At 39.2% G+C, this 17,772-nt stretch overlaps 1 protein-coding gene across 1 annotated transcript in view; it reads left to right on the forward strand.

The window, feature by feature from the left end:
- The window catches only part of ASTN1 (astrotactin 1), a 463,118-nt gene that overhangs the window by 116,054 nt on the left and 329,292 nt on the right, over positions 1 to 17,772 (forward strand). Inside the window, exon 4 of the mRNA XM_033915539.1 lies at positions 14,390 to 14,536. Coding sequence (XP_033771430.1) covers positions 14,390 to 14,536 — 147 coding nt within the window. The remainder of the gene's footprint in view (positions 1 to 14,389; positions 14,537 to 17,772) is intronic.

The following is a 17,772-nucleotide window of genomic DNA, read 5'->3' on the forward strand; positions in this document are numbered from 1 at the left end:
ACACCTATGTACCCACTATTCAGAACCAGACATATACGCATATTCATTCAGGTATACCACTACATGCACTTTCTATTTACTCTTTTTCCTATATACTGTAACTGGCACTAGAGTCTAGCAACGGGACTCCTTAGTGCCCCTAGCGGTTAAAGCTAAAAACTGCACCGGCATGTGACCCAGTATGGAGTCACCCTGGAGACACTGTAAATTATAATCAAAGAAAAGAAAAAAACCATCCACAAAGTTCCAGGATGTAGTTCTTACAGAAACATTTAATGTCAGAATGCTCAAACAAAAAACAAACAAACAAAATGGCCGAATCCAAATTCAATACAGTTTGCAAAACAAAACTCCCCAAGGAAAACTCTGGATAAGTACAGGATTTCTTCTCCTAATGCAAACAGAATCTTCTCTGTGGTTCTACTCCACAGAGCTTCTTTTCCATAAAGGTTTCCAACAGCCTGCTCCTAGGTTTCAATAAAGTTCAGTTCCCTGTTATGATGCACCAAACACTCAAACAGTCTTACATAGCAAAGCCTCCAGCTTATCTTTTAGCACTGCTGGGTCTAGGGGAGTGCCTAAAATTTGCCTGCAAAAGACCTAAAACAGCTTTCAAAGTCCCTCCCAGGTGTTGGCAAACTTCTCCCCATAAAAAGGCACTCTCAGCTTCTTCACAAAATGAGCAGAGAATCAAAATAGCAAAACAACCCCACAGTTCTGGCAGTCAGTGCCCAAGCTGACAAAAAACACAACCTCAGCCCAAAATAACAATTAAAAAAACCTCACAGTTTGCAGCTCAGGCTTTGAAAATGGCTGCCAAGCTTACTTCCATCGGTTCGGGAGCCCCCTCCAAGCTCTCAGGGACCAGCTCTCCTTGCAGCTCCATTGGCATTTCCTGATCTGCTTCCAGCAACTCTGAAGTGGGTCCAGCCTCTTCCACTTCCATGGGGTCATAGGTATTACCCGTGCTTGAGCTGGGAAGCTCTTCTTTAGGAAGAGACCTGAGCTTCCTCCCTAACCTGCCAGCAGCTTGCTAACATCCACTGGCTTTTCAAGAGGGGAGCCACGCCCTGCTCTAGCTGAGCCTGCTCTCACCTGGGCTTCTCTCTGGCTCCCCCGGTGGACACTAGAGCAATACCACAGGGACCAAGGCAGGCAAGGAGCCTGACTGGTCACAACACACACAGAAGCAGCTCAAAATCTAACTCTATATTTGTAATATTAAGCCTATAAAATATATTTTTTATGCAACCACTCTTGGCTCTCATTGTCAATTCTACTTTCTGCTGCTCCTCAGAGGCCTGAACCTAGGATATTACGCACACACACACACACACACACACAAAAGACTAGCCAAAACCACACTTTTAAACACAAAAGATTACATTTGACATCCTTGACTAACATTTGGGAGTTAACATCTGACACCTACCTGTAAAATAAATGCTTTGAAAGTTGTACACATTTACAAAAAAGCAATTAGGTAGTCTTATTGGTATTTCTAAATGTTTCTCCATAGAGCTTCTTCAGGAGAATTGCATCCGTTACCTTAAACGCCAGTACAATGTTCCGTATTGTTGCGTTTACCAACTTTCTAGCTCTTAACGGAAATGCAGTTTCAAAAGCATGATACTGCATTTCCATTAAGTGCGATAATACGGAACATTGTACTGGTGTTTAAGCTAGTAGATGCAATTCTCCTGAAGAGGCTCTATGTAGAGTGAAATGAGGACGCTCCTTCAAGCACTCTAAAGTTACTTTAAAACCTAGCAAGAAGATCATATCATCAGCCGCACATCAAACTGGCCGGGAAAACAAAGCTAAGTACAAGAGTTAAACTGAAAGCTTGTTTTTCCCTAATATTGTCTGTTAAGGTTACTACATTGGAAAATATATTAATTAATCTGACTACAAACAAACCTTAATGAAATTAAACATCAATTAGAAATATCTGGTATTTATAAAAAAAATAAATAAATAAGAAAGGGGAGTTGAAAGGGACCAATGATAGCTTGCATTAAGGCTATACTGATAAGACTAGTTCAAACGTCATAATAGCTGCAAGCACTGGAGATATCCCTCCTCCCATATTAAATGATATACCAGAATGGTATTGAGGCATTAAAAATAAGGAGGAGGAATTCATTCATGCAAAGTCCATTTATTATTGGATAGGGTGATTAGTCGATGACTTTTCCATTTTTAATAAAATCAAGGATTGGACCCCCATTGTTTTATTTGATTTGATTGTTTAATACACATTATTTTACTTTATCTGTTTTTATATTCAGCCTATACTAATTTCAGGTTTGAGGCAGATTCCAAAAGATAAAAACAGGTATATCTGGAATATGACAGGTACAGTCTAATTCAAAATAAGAAATAAAAAGCTACACAGAGGCAGGTGTAAGGGGGCATCACTCCTGTCTTTGGGAGGAGGTCTGGGGGCCAAAGAGTCATAGCAGGGTAAGGAATGTTCTAGATACTGGGTATATTTTTTAATGGTAAGGTAGTATTGTGTATGTGTGGGTGGAGGAGTTGCCATTAGACACCACAAATGTTTTACAGTTAACGGAGGGGAACTGGTAATGTTTGAGAGGGATGGGAGGTGACACTGCACACCAAGGATTTTTTTGTTAAGTCTGGGGTAGGAAGGCAAATTGACATGTTAAAGAGTAATAAATCACCTGGACCAGATGGTGACCAAACGGTGACTGAAAGAACTCAGTCTGTACAAAAACAACAAGGAAGTAAAAACCCCATGAAAAGCAACCAGAAACAGAAAAAGTGGGGATGTAACAGTACACAATCGCTGCCTGGCTGGCCCAGAAGTTCCTCCCTGACGTTAGAATTGACGTCGGGTGGTGTGAATTGGTCGGCCCCGCGCTGGGGAAGATAAGCAGGGAGAGTTAAGACCTCAGCACTGGCCTGTTCCCCGATTGTGGCGGTGGCGGCCTGTTACCTGATTGCGGCGGTGAGGCCTGTTCCCCAATGGTGGTGGCTTGGGGGAGGGCAGGGAGAAGTAAAGAAATAAAGGGGGGACAGGGAGACAGAAAGAAAGAAAGGAAACGGGACACAGACAGAAAGGGGCATGGAGAGAGAAAGACAGAAAGAAAGGGCGGGCATGGAGAAAGAAAAAAAGAAAGAAAGGACGTACGGAGAGAGAGAGAAAGACAGACATATAGAAAGAATGGGGGCATGGATAGAGAGAGAAAGAAAGAAGGGGGCAGGGTGAAAGAAATAAAAAGTTGGGGGAGGAAAGGAGACAGATGCCAGACCAGGGGAAAGGAAGTAAGGAGGGAGGGAGAGAAAGGAAAGAAAGAGATGTCAGACCATGGAAATAGGGACTGAAGAAGAGAGAGATAGAAGGGAAGGTAAGACATGGAAACGTAGATTTTGAAAAGAAAGCAGAAAAATTGAATATTAAGTTAATGCCAAAGATGGATGCAAGGCAGAAAGTAAAGATGGAGAGAAAACCAGTCAAAGGACAAGAAGACCCTGGAAACATAGTTAAATGCACAGAAAAATAAAGTCATCAGACAACAAAGGTAGGGAAAATGATTTTATTTTCAATATAGTGATTAAAATGTGTCAGTTTTGAGAAAGGAAAGATATTAAACTTTAAATGCGAGGGCTGCAGAAAAAATAGGGTACTTGGAGGGCCGCAGAAAAAATAGTTATTGACAATTTTGCATAAGGTGAAACTCTTTATAGTTTATAAATCTTTCCTTTAACTGTTAAAGGAAAGATTTATAAACTATAAAGAGTTTTACCTCATGCAAAGTTGTCATTTCTTTAATAAGACATTAACTATTTTTTTCTGCGGCCCTCCAAGTACCTACAAACCCAAAATGTGGCCCCACTAAGGGTTTGAGTTTGAGACCACTGATGTAGATGGACCCAACACGGTCTGTGTTTCAACTTAAAAAGCCTGCATCAAGGGTACATATATTGTTTCAATCAATGCTGATCTCAATCAATGCTGATTGTTGCACAACATGGAGGATCACATCTGTATAGCACAGACAGTCAGCTGATCTGCTATTAGTGATCTGTAACTTATTACTAAAATCATCTGTAGTATCTGAAGATTGGAGGGTGGATAATGTTACAATTTTTTAAATTCCAGTAGTGGTCCAGGAAATTACAGACTGGTGAGTTTGACTTCAGTGCTCGGTAAAAGAGCTGAAACCATTATGAAAAATGAAATTATGGAACATGTAGACAAACATGGTTTAATGGAACAGAGTTAGCATGGCTTCAGCCAAGGGAGGTCTTACTTTACCAAATTGCTGCATTGCTTTGAAGGTGTGAATAGACATATGGATAAAAGAGCCACTTGACATAGTTTATCTAGATTATCAGAAAGCTTTTGACAAAGTTCCTCTTGAGAGGCTCCTGAGAAAATTAAAGAGTCATGGGGTAGAAGGCAATGTTTTGCTGTGGATTAGGAATTGGTTATTGGACAGAAAGTAGGGTTAATTGGCCATTTTTCTCAATGGAAGAGAGTAAATAGTGGAGTGCTGCAGGGATGTGTAGTAGGACAAGTGCTATTTAACATTTATAAATGATCTGGAAATTGGAGCAACAAATAAAGTGATTAAATTTACAGAGTTGTTAAAATGCACGCTGACTGTGAAAAATTGCAGGGAGGCATTAGAAAACTGGGCATCAAAATGGCAGATGAAATTTAATACGGAAAATTGCAAAGTGATACACGTTGGGAAGAATAATCAAAACCTTAGTTACCAGATACTATGGTCACCTTAGGACGCAGCAGTCAAGAAAAAGATCTAAGTATCATTGTAGACAATGCGCTGAAATAAGACTAAGAATATTATACTGCCTCTGTATCACTTCATGGTGCAACCTCACCTTGAGTACTGCATTCAATTCTGGTCACCATATCTGAAAAAAAGATATCGTGGAATTGGAAAAGGTTCCAAGAAGAGTGACCAAGATGACTAAAAGACTAAAGAGGTTAGGTTCTTTTCAGTTTGGAAAAGAGACAGCTGAAAGGAGATATGATTGAAGTCCACAAAATCCTGAGTGGTATAGAACGGGTAGAAGTTTTTTACTTCATTAAAAATTACAAAGACTAGGGGACATTCATTGAAGTTACAGAGGAATACTTTTAAAACCAATAGGAGGAAATATTTTTTTTCACTTAAGAGAATAGTTAAGCTCTGGAACGCGTTGCCAGAGGATGTAGTAGATGGGTTTAAAAAAGGTTTGGACAAGTTCCTGGAGGAAAGATCCATAGTCTGCCATTGAGACAGACATGGGGGAAGCCAATGCTTGCCTTGAAGTCAGTAGCATGGAATGTTGCTACTTTTCTGGTTTTTGCCAGGTACTTGTGACCAGGATTGGCCACTATGAAAACAGGATACTAAGCTAGATGGACCATTGGTCTGACCCAGTATTGCTATTATCATGTTCTTATGTAGGAGTCAGTTATGTCTGGGTGGGGGTTCTTTCTTATTATCAGGGGCAAGGGAGTTCTTTCTTATTATCAGAGTCCAGTTGAGCCACTAGACAAACAGGTAGGGGGGCTGCTGAGGGTTGTGGGGCTGATACAGATCACTAGCAATTTTTCAAAAATATCTGCTTTTGGACAGTGTGTGAACCAATTACCACTCACACACTGACAGGAAGAGGGGCATTTTACAATGAACTGTGGATTACTGCTGCAATTTTGAACAGCAGTAATTTGTGTACTGCTTATTGATTGTGTCCTGGCATTGATTTTTGTATGGGTACTTCATGTTGGAAGCTCTGTGGTCAACAGCTTTAATGCACAGCTGTCTGCATTAGCTCCAGTCAGGAATAGTGTATAGCTTTACAGCAGGGGTGTCAAACTCTGGCCCATGGGCCAAATTTGGCCACAGGGTAATTAGATTTGGCCTGCCGTTCCTTCTTTCCCGCCATCCCGGATTTCTGGTCTCATCTTCTAAGCAGCCATTCAGCTGTAGCGATCCTAGCAGGCTGCTGTAGCCTCAGCAGCACGTTCCCTCTGCCACAGTCCCGTATGTCAGAGGAAGGGCGGGACTGCAGAAGAGGGAATGTGCTGCGGAGGCCGAGGCAGCTTGCTAGGTTCGCTACAGCCAACTGGCAATCCTCGGCAAGCTGCTTAGAAGAGGAGAACGGGAAGCTGGGACTGAGGGAGGGAAAGAACGGTGGGCCAAATCATGAAGGTGAGACAGGGAAGAAAAAGGGGGAAAACATGCAGGCTGGTGGTGGGCCCTGATGTAGAAGTACACGGAGGGAGGGAAGGAGGGGTCCAAACAGATGTGCATATGCCAGACTGAGGGTGAGGGTGAGTGGAAAAAATAACGGGCCTATAACAGAGGAGAGGGAGAGAGATGATGGACAATGGGATGGAGGGAGGGAAGGAACAGAAAGGGAAGAAGTTGGACACAAGGGACGATAGACACAAGGGAAGTTGGACACAAGGGAAGATAGAGATTCTGGATAGGAGGGTAGTTGGGAAGAGAAAGGGAGAGATGGTAGACCCTGGGGTGGTAGGGAAGGAGGGAGAGATGCTAGATGAAAGGGTAGTTGAGAAAAGGAGAGATGATGGATCTGTGGATGGTGGGGCCCATTGCTGCAGCTGCGGGGATGGAGACAAAAAAAGGAAAGATGCCAGACCTCCAGGGGAGGGAAGGGAAATGGAAGGGAAGGACAGAGATGGAAGATGGATGGTTAGCATGGAAAAAGAAGAAAATGACAAGTGGACAGGAGACCCTGGCAAGCCACTTATGATTTGATTAATGACCAGACAACAAAAGGTAGAAAAAATAATTTTACTTTCTATTTTGTGATTGCAATATGTCAGATTTGAAATGTGTATCCTGACAGAGCTGGTGTTAGACAGCAAGTGTGAACAAGGACCTAAAAGAGAGAGGAAAAGTCTTTATTAAGGTACGAATTTAGCACGTGCTAAATCTGTTAGCGTACCTTAATAAAAGGACCACTAAGTATCTTAATAAAAAATTTGACCCACGACTTAGCCTATGTTTTAGATTTCAGCCCCTTATGTGATTGAGTTCGACACCCCTGCTTTATAGTGTTCAGTGATGTACAGCTGTACTATTTTGCACTTAAGTTCAGTAAAGGAATCAGAGCACCCCCTTCCTGCCTCTGTGCTATGTTTGGTAAAATTTTTTGGCCAGTGTTCCTAGTAGAAATGTAAGCGTGTTGAGATCAAAGTGGGGACAGGACTGGTAACAAATACTGTAAGTGTTCTAATGGACCCTGGGGTAATTTTCCAGCTATAGACCACCCCGTGACCAGGACAACCCCCATACAAATTTTATAACTAAATAAATTATTCTGCTATCTTTTTTTTTTTTCTTTTATAAGTAGCATAATTTTTAAAATTTATATTTATTAACTGTCTTTTAATGAAGAGATTCACCCAAAGCAGTTTACAATATTTTAAATAGTAATCAGGTACTCTTAATTATTTTCCCTATCTATCCTGGTAGACTTACAATCTAACTGTACTACTTTGGGCAATGGAGGGTTAAGTGATTTGCACAACGTCTCACGGAGCAGGCTGGGATCAAACTCACAACCTCAGTGTGCTGAGGCTGCAGCTCTAACCTTTAGGCCACTCCATGTCAGACATGAAATGCGTGAAATAGTCTCCCGGAAGAGGTGGTGGAGACAGAGACTGTGTCTGAATTCAAGAGGGCCTGGGATAGACACGTGGGATCTCTCAGAGAGAGAAAGAGATAATGATTACTGCGGATGGGCAGACTAGATGGGCCATTTGGCCTTTATCTGCCATCATGTTTCTATGTTTCTGTAAAATATACCTCCCCGTCTCCAAAATTGTGATTCATTTCATCGTGGTCATATTGGGGGAATTCCATAAATGGCGCTTAACAATTTGGTGCAGAGAAAATTCTGTGCTAAGCGCAGTTCTATAAAGTGTGCTCAAGGATGAGTAGCCTGTATACGAGGGGGTGCTGAAAGATTCGTAGCCCAACCAAAAAGAGAAAGATGTGGCTATGGTTCAATCAATGATCTGAAACAATGTCAAAACAGAGAATTTCTTTTCAGTTAGAGTGGCAAAGTAACGCTCAGAATTTAGGAAGTTGGATGGTTGGATGAGAACTTTTCAGCACCCCCTTGTATACTCTACTATATCATCTGAATACAAGGAGACTTCACTTTGCTCCTCTCAACTCCAATCCTGAATTATGCTTATTTATTTATTTATTATTATTTATTTATTATTATTTATTATTATTTATTTATTTATTATTATTTATTTATTTATTTATTATCACATTAGCTAGTGGTTTAGTAGTCAGGGAAAAACACAGTGATGAGATAGTGCCTCGCTGGATGTCTCGATCTAGGAGGAAACCGTGAATGGCAAACCCATTTGTATTTACCCTGACCTGGCTCAAACAATAGAGCAAGGATAGCCATTTTATGAAAGTAAATTTTGCCATACATCCCATTAAATAAATTCATTTCCAGTGGCATGTAATTCCAAAACCCCCAAAGGTCTGGGAGATTCTTCAAAGGACTGAGAACCATGTGGATGGCATAAATAACTTATCTCTCCAGTGTATTTGCCAGAAATCTAGTAGCAGGAATATAACGCCATGTTAATGAGGATAATGTACAAGTATATGAACGTAGTGTGACTAATAACTAGATGCACTCATAACCTTCTACATATAATGAATGAATGAACTTTACTATTTGAAATAAAAAAAAAATACTGAGTAATCCATGTACGAGGGGATGCTGAGAAGTTCTCAACCCAACCAAGAAGAGAATGACCTGGATATGGTTCAATTAATGATCTGAAACAATGTCAAAACACAGAATTTTGTTTCTGCAAATTGGCACTTAACAAAATAAGATACCACTCTTTTCAGCTACAGTGGCAAAATAATGCTCAGAATTTAGGAAGTTGATGGGTTGGGCTGAGACCTTTACAGCCCCTCCTCGTATGTAATAAAAGTGAGCCAAGTACAGGGCAATCAATCCACTGCAACATCACTGATGAGGTTGGCTCTAATTGGTGGAATGAGGCATTATGACATCACAATCTCAGCTCTGGTTACGAAGGGGTGCTGAAAAGTTCCCAGTCCAGCCAAGCAGAGAATGAGGTGAATATGGTTCTATCAATGATCTGAAGAATTCTTTTTGGCACTTAATGAAATAAGATAACACTCTTTTCAGCTACAGCGACAAAATAACACTCAGAATTTAGGAAGTTAGTTGGTTGGGCTCAGAACTTTTCAGCACTCCCCTGGTATATCTATATACGAATAAATCCATCAAGACAACAATTTTTATGACAAAATAAACCAATGAAATCAGCAAGTTAGCCATTATTGTACATTATTTATTTAGTCAATAACGCAATGTTTATTCTTCAAACTGCCATTATTAGTACTATTTGCCTTTTTAAAAAAAAATAAATTCCACCCTCCTGCCCTTAGCAACTATCTACCCCACATATTTTTTAAAACATTTTTTATAAGGATATAAAATGCTTAACTATAAAAATTATATTGAAACCAAAAGAAAAAGTAAATTATTTCTGCTGTGCTAACACAAAAGACCAAACAGCAGTGCTTCAGCACTCCTGCCAGCTTTGGGGGTCAGAACATCATACAGAAATCACAGCTGTTACAAATTCTCTTTCTGTCTAAAGTTAAAAAAAAAAAAAGTACGAGTCATTAGCAAGGCCCCATTTGGAGTACTGTATTTAGAGGATATATCTTGCTAATAATCTATAGTAACGATTCAAAGAGCTTCAGTGGAAAGCAACCAAAATAGTATGGGGTCTGTGTCAGAAGATTCCATTAGTGTGCACTAAGCTTTAATAAAAGAGCCCTAAAGAGAGCATGAGTTTAGGAGAGTTCTGTGTGTGAAAGCAAAAAGTCTTAACAAAACCACAGAACCGTTTCATTTTGTTTTGTTACATTTTATTTTATTTTTGTTTTGTATTCTTTTATTTTTTCTTTTGTACCATTCTATATTATTACTCCTATAAATTGGCATGATAGACCACCAGGACTGGAATATAACATCCTAGAGTATAATTTTTTAGAAGAGAAGGATTCAGGAGAGTAGAGAAGGATAACACTTTATGGTGTCCTTTGAGTAAGCTGCATCGTGCTAACACATTCTTAATGTAACAAAAAGAAAAAAGAAAAAGCCTAAACCAGGACATACTAAAGCATCCTGTATTAGCTTTGACTTATGCCTGTGTTTTGTGAGGGTCTATGTCAAGACTGAGAGCAAGCATTCCCGTGTTAACTGGTTAGCGCATCGACATCACTGCATGCTAACTGGGTTAGCACACAGTTAACGCAAGATCCTTTATTGCCTCCTTAAAAGATGACAATAAGTGCTCACAGCATTTTAAAAAAAAAATGGCTGTGCACTAATGGTCAAAAACCAAAGACGCTGTGGAGGCAGATGTTCCTGATGCAGACTTTCCTGTTGTTTCAACGAAATAATCCACAAGTATGATCAATAAAGTGGATCATGCTAAGGCCATTTTTACTGCAATCCTAAAACCCCTTATTTTCTATTAATTTAATTTGGGTCCAACAATAAAGTCTACATCAGAAACATCTGCCTCCACAGTGTCTTTTGTTTTGGACTTTCGTCTCTCTGTGGATACATTGGGTCAACTTCCTTGGTTGACTCTGTGCACTAATGGTAGCATTAGCATATGACCATAAATGAAATTAATAGACAATAAGGGGTTTTATGATCGCAGTAAAAATGGCCTTAGCATGGTAGAAAGACCCCCATAGGAGTGTGCTCAATGCTTACCACAGCTTTGTAAAAGGACCCCTATAGTAGGAGCAGTAGTTTACAGCAGTAACCACTGGAATAATTGGAGAGCAGAGAAAAGTTGTTGGTCTGGAGAATCCTTAAAGAAGTTCTGTGGACATGAGAGTATTATATACGAGTTCGGCGCAGGGACGAAAAATAAGAAGAGGGTGATGTGCAAAAGATGAAGGTTTGCTAATAGATGACTTTAATCTCCCAGATGTGGATGAGAGCCTACCATCTGCAATGTTAGCTAAGAACAAAAAATTCCTAGGTGTTCTGTAGGGAATGAGTTGAAGAACCATCTTGAATGGAGATCAAGTACTGTACTGGTAAACAGAGACAGTGTCACGGATTAGGAGCAGATATAGGAAATGCCGTGCAACCTAGGGGTGAATTCATCAAGCAGCATTAGGGCCTTAATGCACCTTAATGTATGTTAAGGGAATAAGCATGTGTTAAATGCTAAAAGCCCATACTTATACAACAGGCCTTTAGTAATTAATGTGTGCAAATTCCCTTAACGTGCATTAAGGCCCTAATGCTGCATGATGAGTTTCCCTCTTAGTGACACATTAGCTGTGGGTTGACTGGGTTTATTTTGGGAAAATTAGATTTTTCCCCCAATTTTCTTCAGTTCATTTTACACATTTGCATTAATAAAACATGTTAACCCACATTAGAATTTTTTTAATGTGGGTTAACATGTTTTTATTAATGGAAATTCCTAGGTTGATGTACATTAAACTGATCTTGCACACATTAGATTTTCGAAGGCAACTCGACAAACTGAATGTACACTTACAAATAAACACTCCTAAAACCAACAGGTTACAAGGTTACAAAGTCCTAAGAAACAACTTGAATTACCACTGTAGAGTGGTGTTGGCCAGATATTTTCCAGCAATACCACAGGAACAAGGAGACTGGAGATTTAGGCAACCATTTAACTATTTTTCATAAACATTTAGATTTTTACAAAGCATCTTGGAAAGACATGAGAAAATGATATTGGATCGAGTATAATATGTATATGTATATGTATATCTACCCAGGATAATAAAGAGCCAAGACATGGCAAACTCTGTTGGAAGCACTCTTCTACGGCTGACAGTGTGGATATATTTTTATTTTTTTTATTTTATTCAATTTTCTATACCGTTCTCCCAGGATTGCTCAGAACCGTTTACATAAATTTATTCAGGTACTCAAGCATTTTTCCCTGTCTGTTTCAGCGGGCTCACAATCTAGCTAATGTACCTGGGGCAATGGGGGGATTAAGTAACTTGCCCAAGGTCACAAGGAGCAGCGGGGGTTTGAATCCACAACCCCAGGATGCTGAAGCTGTAGCTTTAACTACTGCACCACTCTCCCCTATCATCATCAGCGTGGACAGAAAGAGCAAAGGGATTTATTTATTTTGGGGGGATTTCATTTCATTTAATGCGGTGTCTTATATATTGCTAAATCTCCCAAAGGATTTGAAGCGGTTTACAAAATAACTGAATTGACTTAAGTAATGGCCAAAAATCTAATCAGGCACTGCCTTTATGAAACGATTCACCCAAGATGGAGTACAGCAAGCACAAAACTTACAATTTTGTTAACAGCATAATAATAGTAAAATGACCAAATATAAATTTTAAAAATTTCTTGCCCGCCTAATACCTAGGTGGGTTACAATAAAACCCATACATAATTCTAAAAAAAAACCCCCAAAACCAAAAACTCCAGACTTACAAACATACAGCAAAAAAAGCAGTTTCATATTTAACTCCACATTTCATCCTTTTTTCTTGATGTCAATAGTTAACCATAATACTCTACCACAAATAAATGAGTTTTAAGAAATTGCCTAAAATGTGCAGCATTTCTGCATAATCTTAAACTACCTGGAAGTGCATTCCATAATCTGGAACCTCCAACTGAAAATTTAACTTGACTTGTTAATGTATAACGCGCAGTTTCAATTATCAATTTCATCGCTGACTCTGATTTCAATGATCTATTTGGTACATACAAAGATAATGTTTTTTGGCCCAGATTCTCCAACTGGTGACATTGTTGGTGGCTGCCTTTAAAGCGGGCTCCAATCATGTGTCAATAACATGCTGGCGCCGCTTAGAGAATAACACCTCCGACAAAGGTAGGCAATGGAAATGTAGGCCAGGGTTTTCCAGGCCTACTTTTCTGGTGCCTACCTGTCATGTGATGTGTTAGGTGCCATAAAGTACCTTTATAGGTGCTTTATGGCACCTAACACCATTTCCAGCATTAGCCACGCCTACAGTGGCATTAGGCGCTGTAAAACACCAATGGAGGTGCGATTCCAGTGCCGATAGGCACCTTGAAAATCAGTTTAAAACATTTAAATGGTATTTTTCTGAGCTCCAGTGCCTAAAAAAACAGTCCTATGCAAATACAGGCCTATGCAAATACAAAAGGTACCTGCCCATAAAGAATTTGATAAATCAATGTCAATATCTTATACTATACTAGATATTTTACTGGTAATCAATGAAGCTGCTTTACAACAGGTTTTAGATATATGCATTATTTGATTCCCTCCTATCAAAATGTGACCTGCAGTATCATTTTGAATTAATTGCAACACTTTAATCATACATTTTGCTGTTCCTAAATTCAAAGCATTGCAGTAATCAATTGTAAATAGTTAGTTTCACAATGCAAAATTGTACAAAAATTGCATTGTGAAACTAAAGGTAACTTAAAGAAAGAAGACTTCACTACTTGAGATATTTTTGCACTCATTGTCAACTTAGAGTCCAGTATAACACCCAACAGATACAACTCTGTACTGGTATCACAATATCACATACATTCACAGTCATAGGCCAAATCTCATCATCTTTTTTTCCTACAAACATAATCTGTGTTTTAGGCACATTTAAAACCAACTTATTTTCAGTCATCTACCGGTACTTCCTAACCTCATGTATACTCTCATTCAATTTATTTTTAAATGTGTCACCCCATCCAATTACAGGGAAAACATCTGGATAAAACTTATATTCAACATTCAACGTCAAACATTCTAACCTATAAAAGCCATATAATCAAAAGGTAAATTTGAAAATAGCAAATTGAAACCTATTAATAGGACATTTAACAGCATTGCAGAAAATTCATATAAGAGAAATATAACAATACAAATAGTACCATCATAGCATATAAGAACATCCAAATAATATAGATATGATGCTAATGCTTTTCTACAATACAGCTTACCATGGATCAGTCATTCTTTTTCAGCTATTTATTATGTTAGCATGTTTCAATATTGTATTGCTAAGTTAGATGGAACGCTCAGGATTCCACAGTAGATGAGGAGAATTACTTCTGATTTTAGTTCTCTTAAAAATGTGTGTGTGTGTAAGATGCAACTTATGAATCCCTGGCCTACAAGTTCTCTAGGAACCATGGTAGGACCATCAACTTCATACCTTCACCCAACCAATGTTGTTAAACCAAACTCTTTATTTAAACATGAATTTTCTTCTTCTTTTTTTTCTCCTTCTGAAAGTATTTGCCTTAAATTCTTCCTGCTCAGGAAGCGACAATGCCAAGCTGTCCTTGATGAATAAGTACAAGGATAACATCATTGCTACTAGTCCCATAGACTCCAACCACCAGCAGGCCACACTGTTATCCCACACATCCAGTACGCAGAGGAAGAGGATCAATAACAAATCTCGAGGTATTGTACCAGTCAGTGCTATCCTAGTACTTCTTAAGAGGGCAATTTCATCCAAGTGTGGTATTCTGTTTCTCCTAAACCCTTACAGACAAAAGAGAAAAATTCCCCCTTCATTAGCCTCCCAACAAAAGGAGAAAGGAAACTTTCATTCTACTGTTCTCGCATAAATGGTCCTTTTCTGTCCTCCAGTCCCAACAAAGGTGATCATTGATATTATTTCAGAATATAAAGCAGTCAGACCAACAAATACTATCGTGAAATGCCATTTCATGCAACTTGTATAAGAACCTATGAAAACCCAAACTGGCACACCTAAATTTAGACATGAACACTTATGCCAGGTCAATGGCAAAGGTAATGGGCAAGCCTAAATGTATTCTTGTAGTATTCTATAAGTTAGTGTATAAGTTAGAGACATGCCCATGCCCCTCCTTTGTTCTGCCTATACGTACAACCCCCTTGCACTGCACTATGGGCTTCTTTTACCAAGCTATGGTAAGCACTACTGCTGCTCGATTTGAATCAATTCTCTGATTCACTTCAGTGAATCGAATCGATTCACTATAAAAAAGGTAGAAAAATAATTTTCTGCTTTGTGATTACAGTATGTCAGATTTCAAATGTGTATCCTGCCAGAGCTAATGTTAGACAGCGAGTTTGAGCTAGGACTTAATAGAGAGAGGAAAAGTCTTTTTTATTTTGTTTACACCACAGCACTGGTGTGGGGTTGGAGAGGGCAAAGAGGGCTGGAGTGGGTAAAGAGGCTGCAAAAATAAACCTGCCAGGCCGTTTGAATGAAATGCTCGATTGGGTAGGAACAGTGAATCAAATTGAATTGAAAAAAAAAAAATCAATTCAATAGGCCAAATCGAATCAAAATTTTTTTCACCGACTTGGACAGCACTAGTAAGCATTAGCACATGCTCACCATATCTTAAAAGGACTTACCATAGGCCATGTCAAGCATATTGAAAAATAAATGCTTGTATTTTTGATTTGTTGGTCTGCTCTGCTTTGTTTGTGGTAAGTTCTGAAAGTGTGCACAAACCACATGAAAATTATTTTTTATTTTTTTATTTTTATGAGAGACGATGTGTCTGGGAACAGAGATTAGGCACTTCTGCACACTCAGTTAGTGCATCTACATTGCCATGCACTAATTAGTGTGGAATTGGCACATGAGCCTGAACCACCTATAAAATAGGCAAAAGAATAGATATAATGGGTCAAACCAATGGTCCATCTTGCCCAGTATCCTGTTTTCAACAGTGATCAATACAGGTCACAAGTACCTGGCATTTGTAGGTGCCTGTAATGAGGGCATATATATGTCATCATACATTAGGTGTCTGTAACAGAATCGTTCCTACATTGCAGGATTTACCATGCTTACCAACACTTAACTTTAAAAAAAACGCCCCTGATCTGCCCCTAACCACTGCTACATGATGGTAGGTGCTTGTGTGTAGGTGCTTACAGCATCCAGAAGTTTCACCTCCCATATTTCATACCCCACATTTCACCCCTGGAATTTTTGCCCCCATACATTTCACTCCCGGGATTTTTTGTCCCTGGATGTTTCATTCTCAACATTGACTGTTGTGCTAAGCTGCAATATCAATAGCCATTACTGATCCAGCATTGACCTCTCATTTTGCAAATGTCTGTTCATCTGAACATACCATTGTAATCTTTAAGTTTATAAAATTTATTAAAAATTTGATATACCACCTTATCATTTATTTCACTTGACCCATACATAATAAAGCCACAATGAAATTTTATTTTTCATATATTGGGGATATGTGTGTGTGTGTGTGGGGGGGGGGGGGCATTACATAAGAACATAAGAATAGCCTTACTGGGTCAAACCAATGGTCCATCAAGCCCAGTAGCCCATTCTCATGGTGGCCAATCCAGGTCACGAGTACCTGGCCAAAATCCAAGGAGTAGCAATATTCCATGTACTGATCCAGGGCAAGCAGAGGCTTCCCCCATGTCTTAATAACAGACTATGGACTTTTTCTCCAGGAATTTGTCCAAACCTTTCTTAAAACCAGCTACGCTATCCTCTTTTACCACAACCTCTGCCAATGCGTTCCAGAGCTTAACTGTTCTCCAAGTGAAAAAAATTTCCTCCTATTGGTTTTAAAAGTATTTCCCTACAATTTCATTCAGTGTCCCCTAGTCTTTGCAATTTTTGACAGAGTGAAAAATCGATCCACTTGTACCCATTCTACTCCACTCAGGATTTTGCAGACTTCAATTATATCTCCCCTCAGCCTTCTTTTTTCCAAGATGAAGAGCCCTAACCTTTTTAGTCTTTCCTCATATGAGAGGAGTTCTATCCCCTTTATCATCTTGGTTGCTCTTCTTTAAACCTTTTCCAGCACTACTATATCTTTCTTGAGATAAGGAGACCAGAATTGAATGCATACCCCATCACAATTAAATTTTTATTTTTCATATCATAGTAGAGGGGGGCATTGTCCCTTCCCACATGACCAGAAGAGGTGCACTGGTGATGCTGCAATGGGGAGAGCAGGGAGAAGTATCGGATTCATCGTGGACAGTGCATCATGCTGAAACAGACGCAATTAAACTGTCCTAGACCCTAGATTTGAAATGTGCACAATGAAAAAAAAAAAAAAGCTGTGTAGCCATAAAAATTTACTTGAGTGGCTTATTCAAATGAGCAAGGCCAACAAAAACAGTGATGATAACGCTTAATGATCATTATATTGCCATTTAGTACTGCAGTGAATGTTGAGGGCAAAAGTTCCTGGGGGCAAAATATCCTGGGAGCGAAATGTGTGGAGGTGAAAATTCTGGGGGTGAAACTTCCTGCATCTGGCACCTACATCTCTATTAACCTTTATTTTTCTGTCATTATGAGCTTATAAAACTCATTAATGATGTCATTAACTCTAATTTTGAAACTGGTTTTTAATGATGTAGGCGCCTACAATTTAGGCGTTATTTATTGAATTTTCCCCTTAGTGCCTCCTAAATAGTAGACGATAAGTGCTTCTCTGTTGATATTTTTACAGGTTTAGTGCATTAATTAAAAAAATTTGCATAGGGCCTGGAAAAAGAAAAATGCTCTGTTTTAGGAGCCCATTAGAAATGGGCTCAATATGTGAAAAAGTGACACTTTAAAATGTGCTAAGCCCATTTCTTAGTGCATCTTAGTAAAAACTCCCTTAGCTAACTTAGGACTGGACACAATAAATGGC

The sequence above is a fragment of the Geotrypetes seraphini genome, chromosome 12 (assembly GCF_902459505.1).
Source record: "Geotrypetes seraphini chromosome 12, aGeoSer1.1, whole genome shotgun sequence".
Lineage (NCBI taxonomy): Eukaryota > Metazoa > Chordata > Amphibia > Gymnophiona > Dermophiidae > Geotrypetes > Geotrypetes seraphini.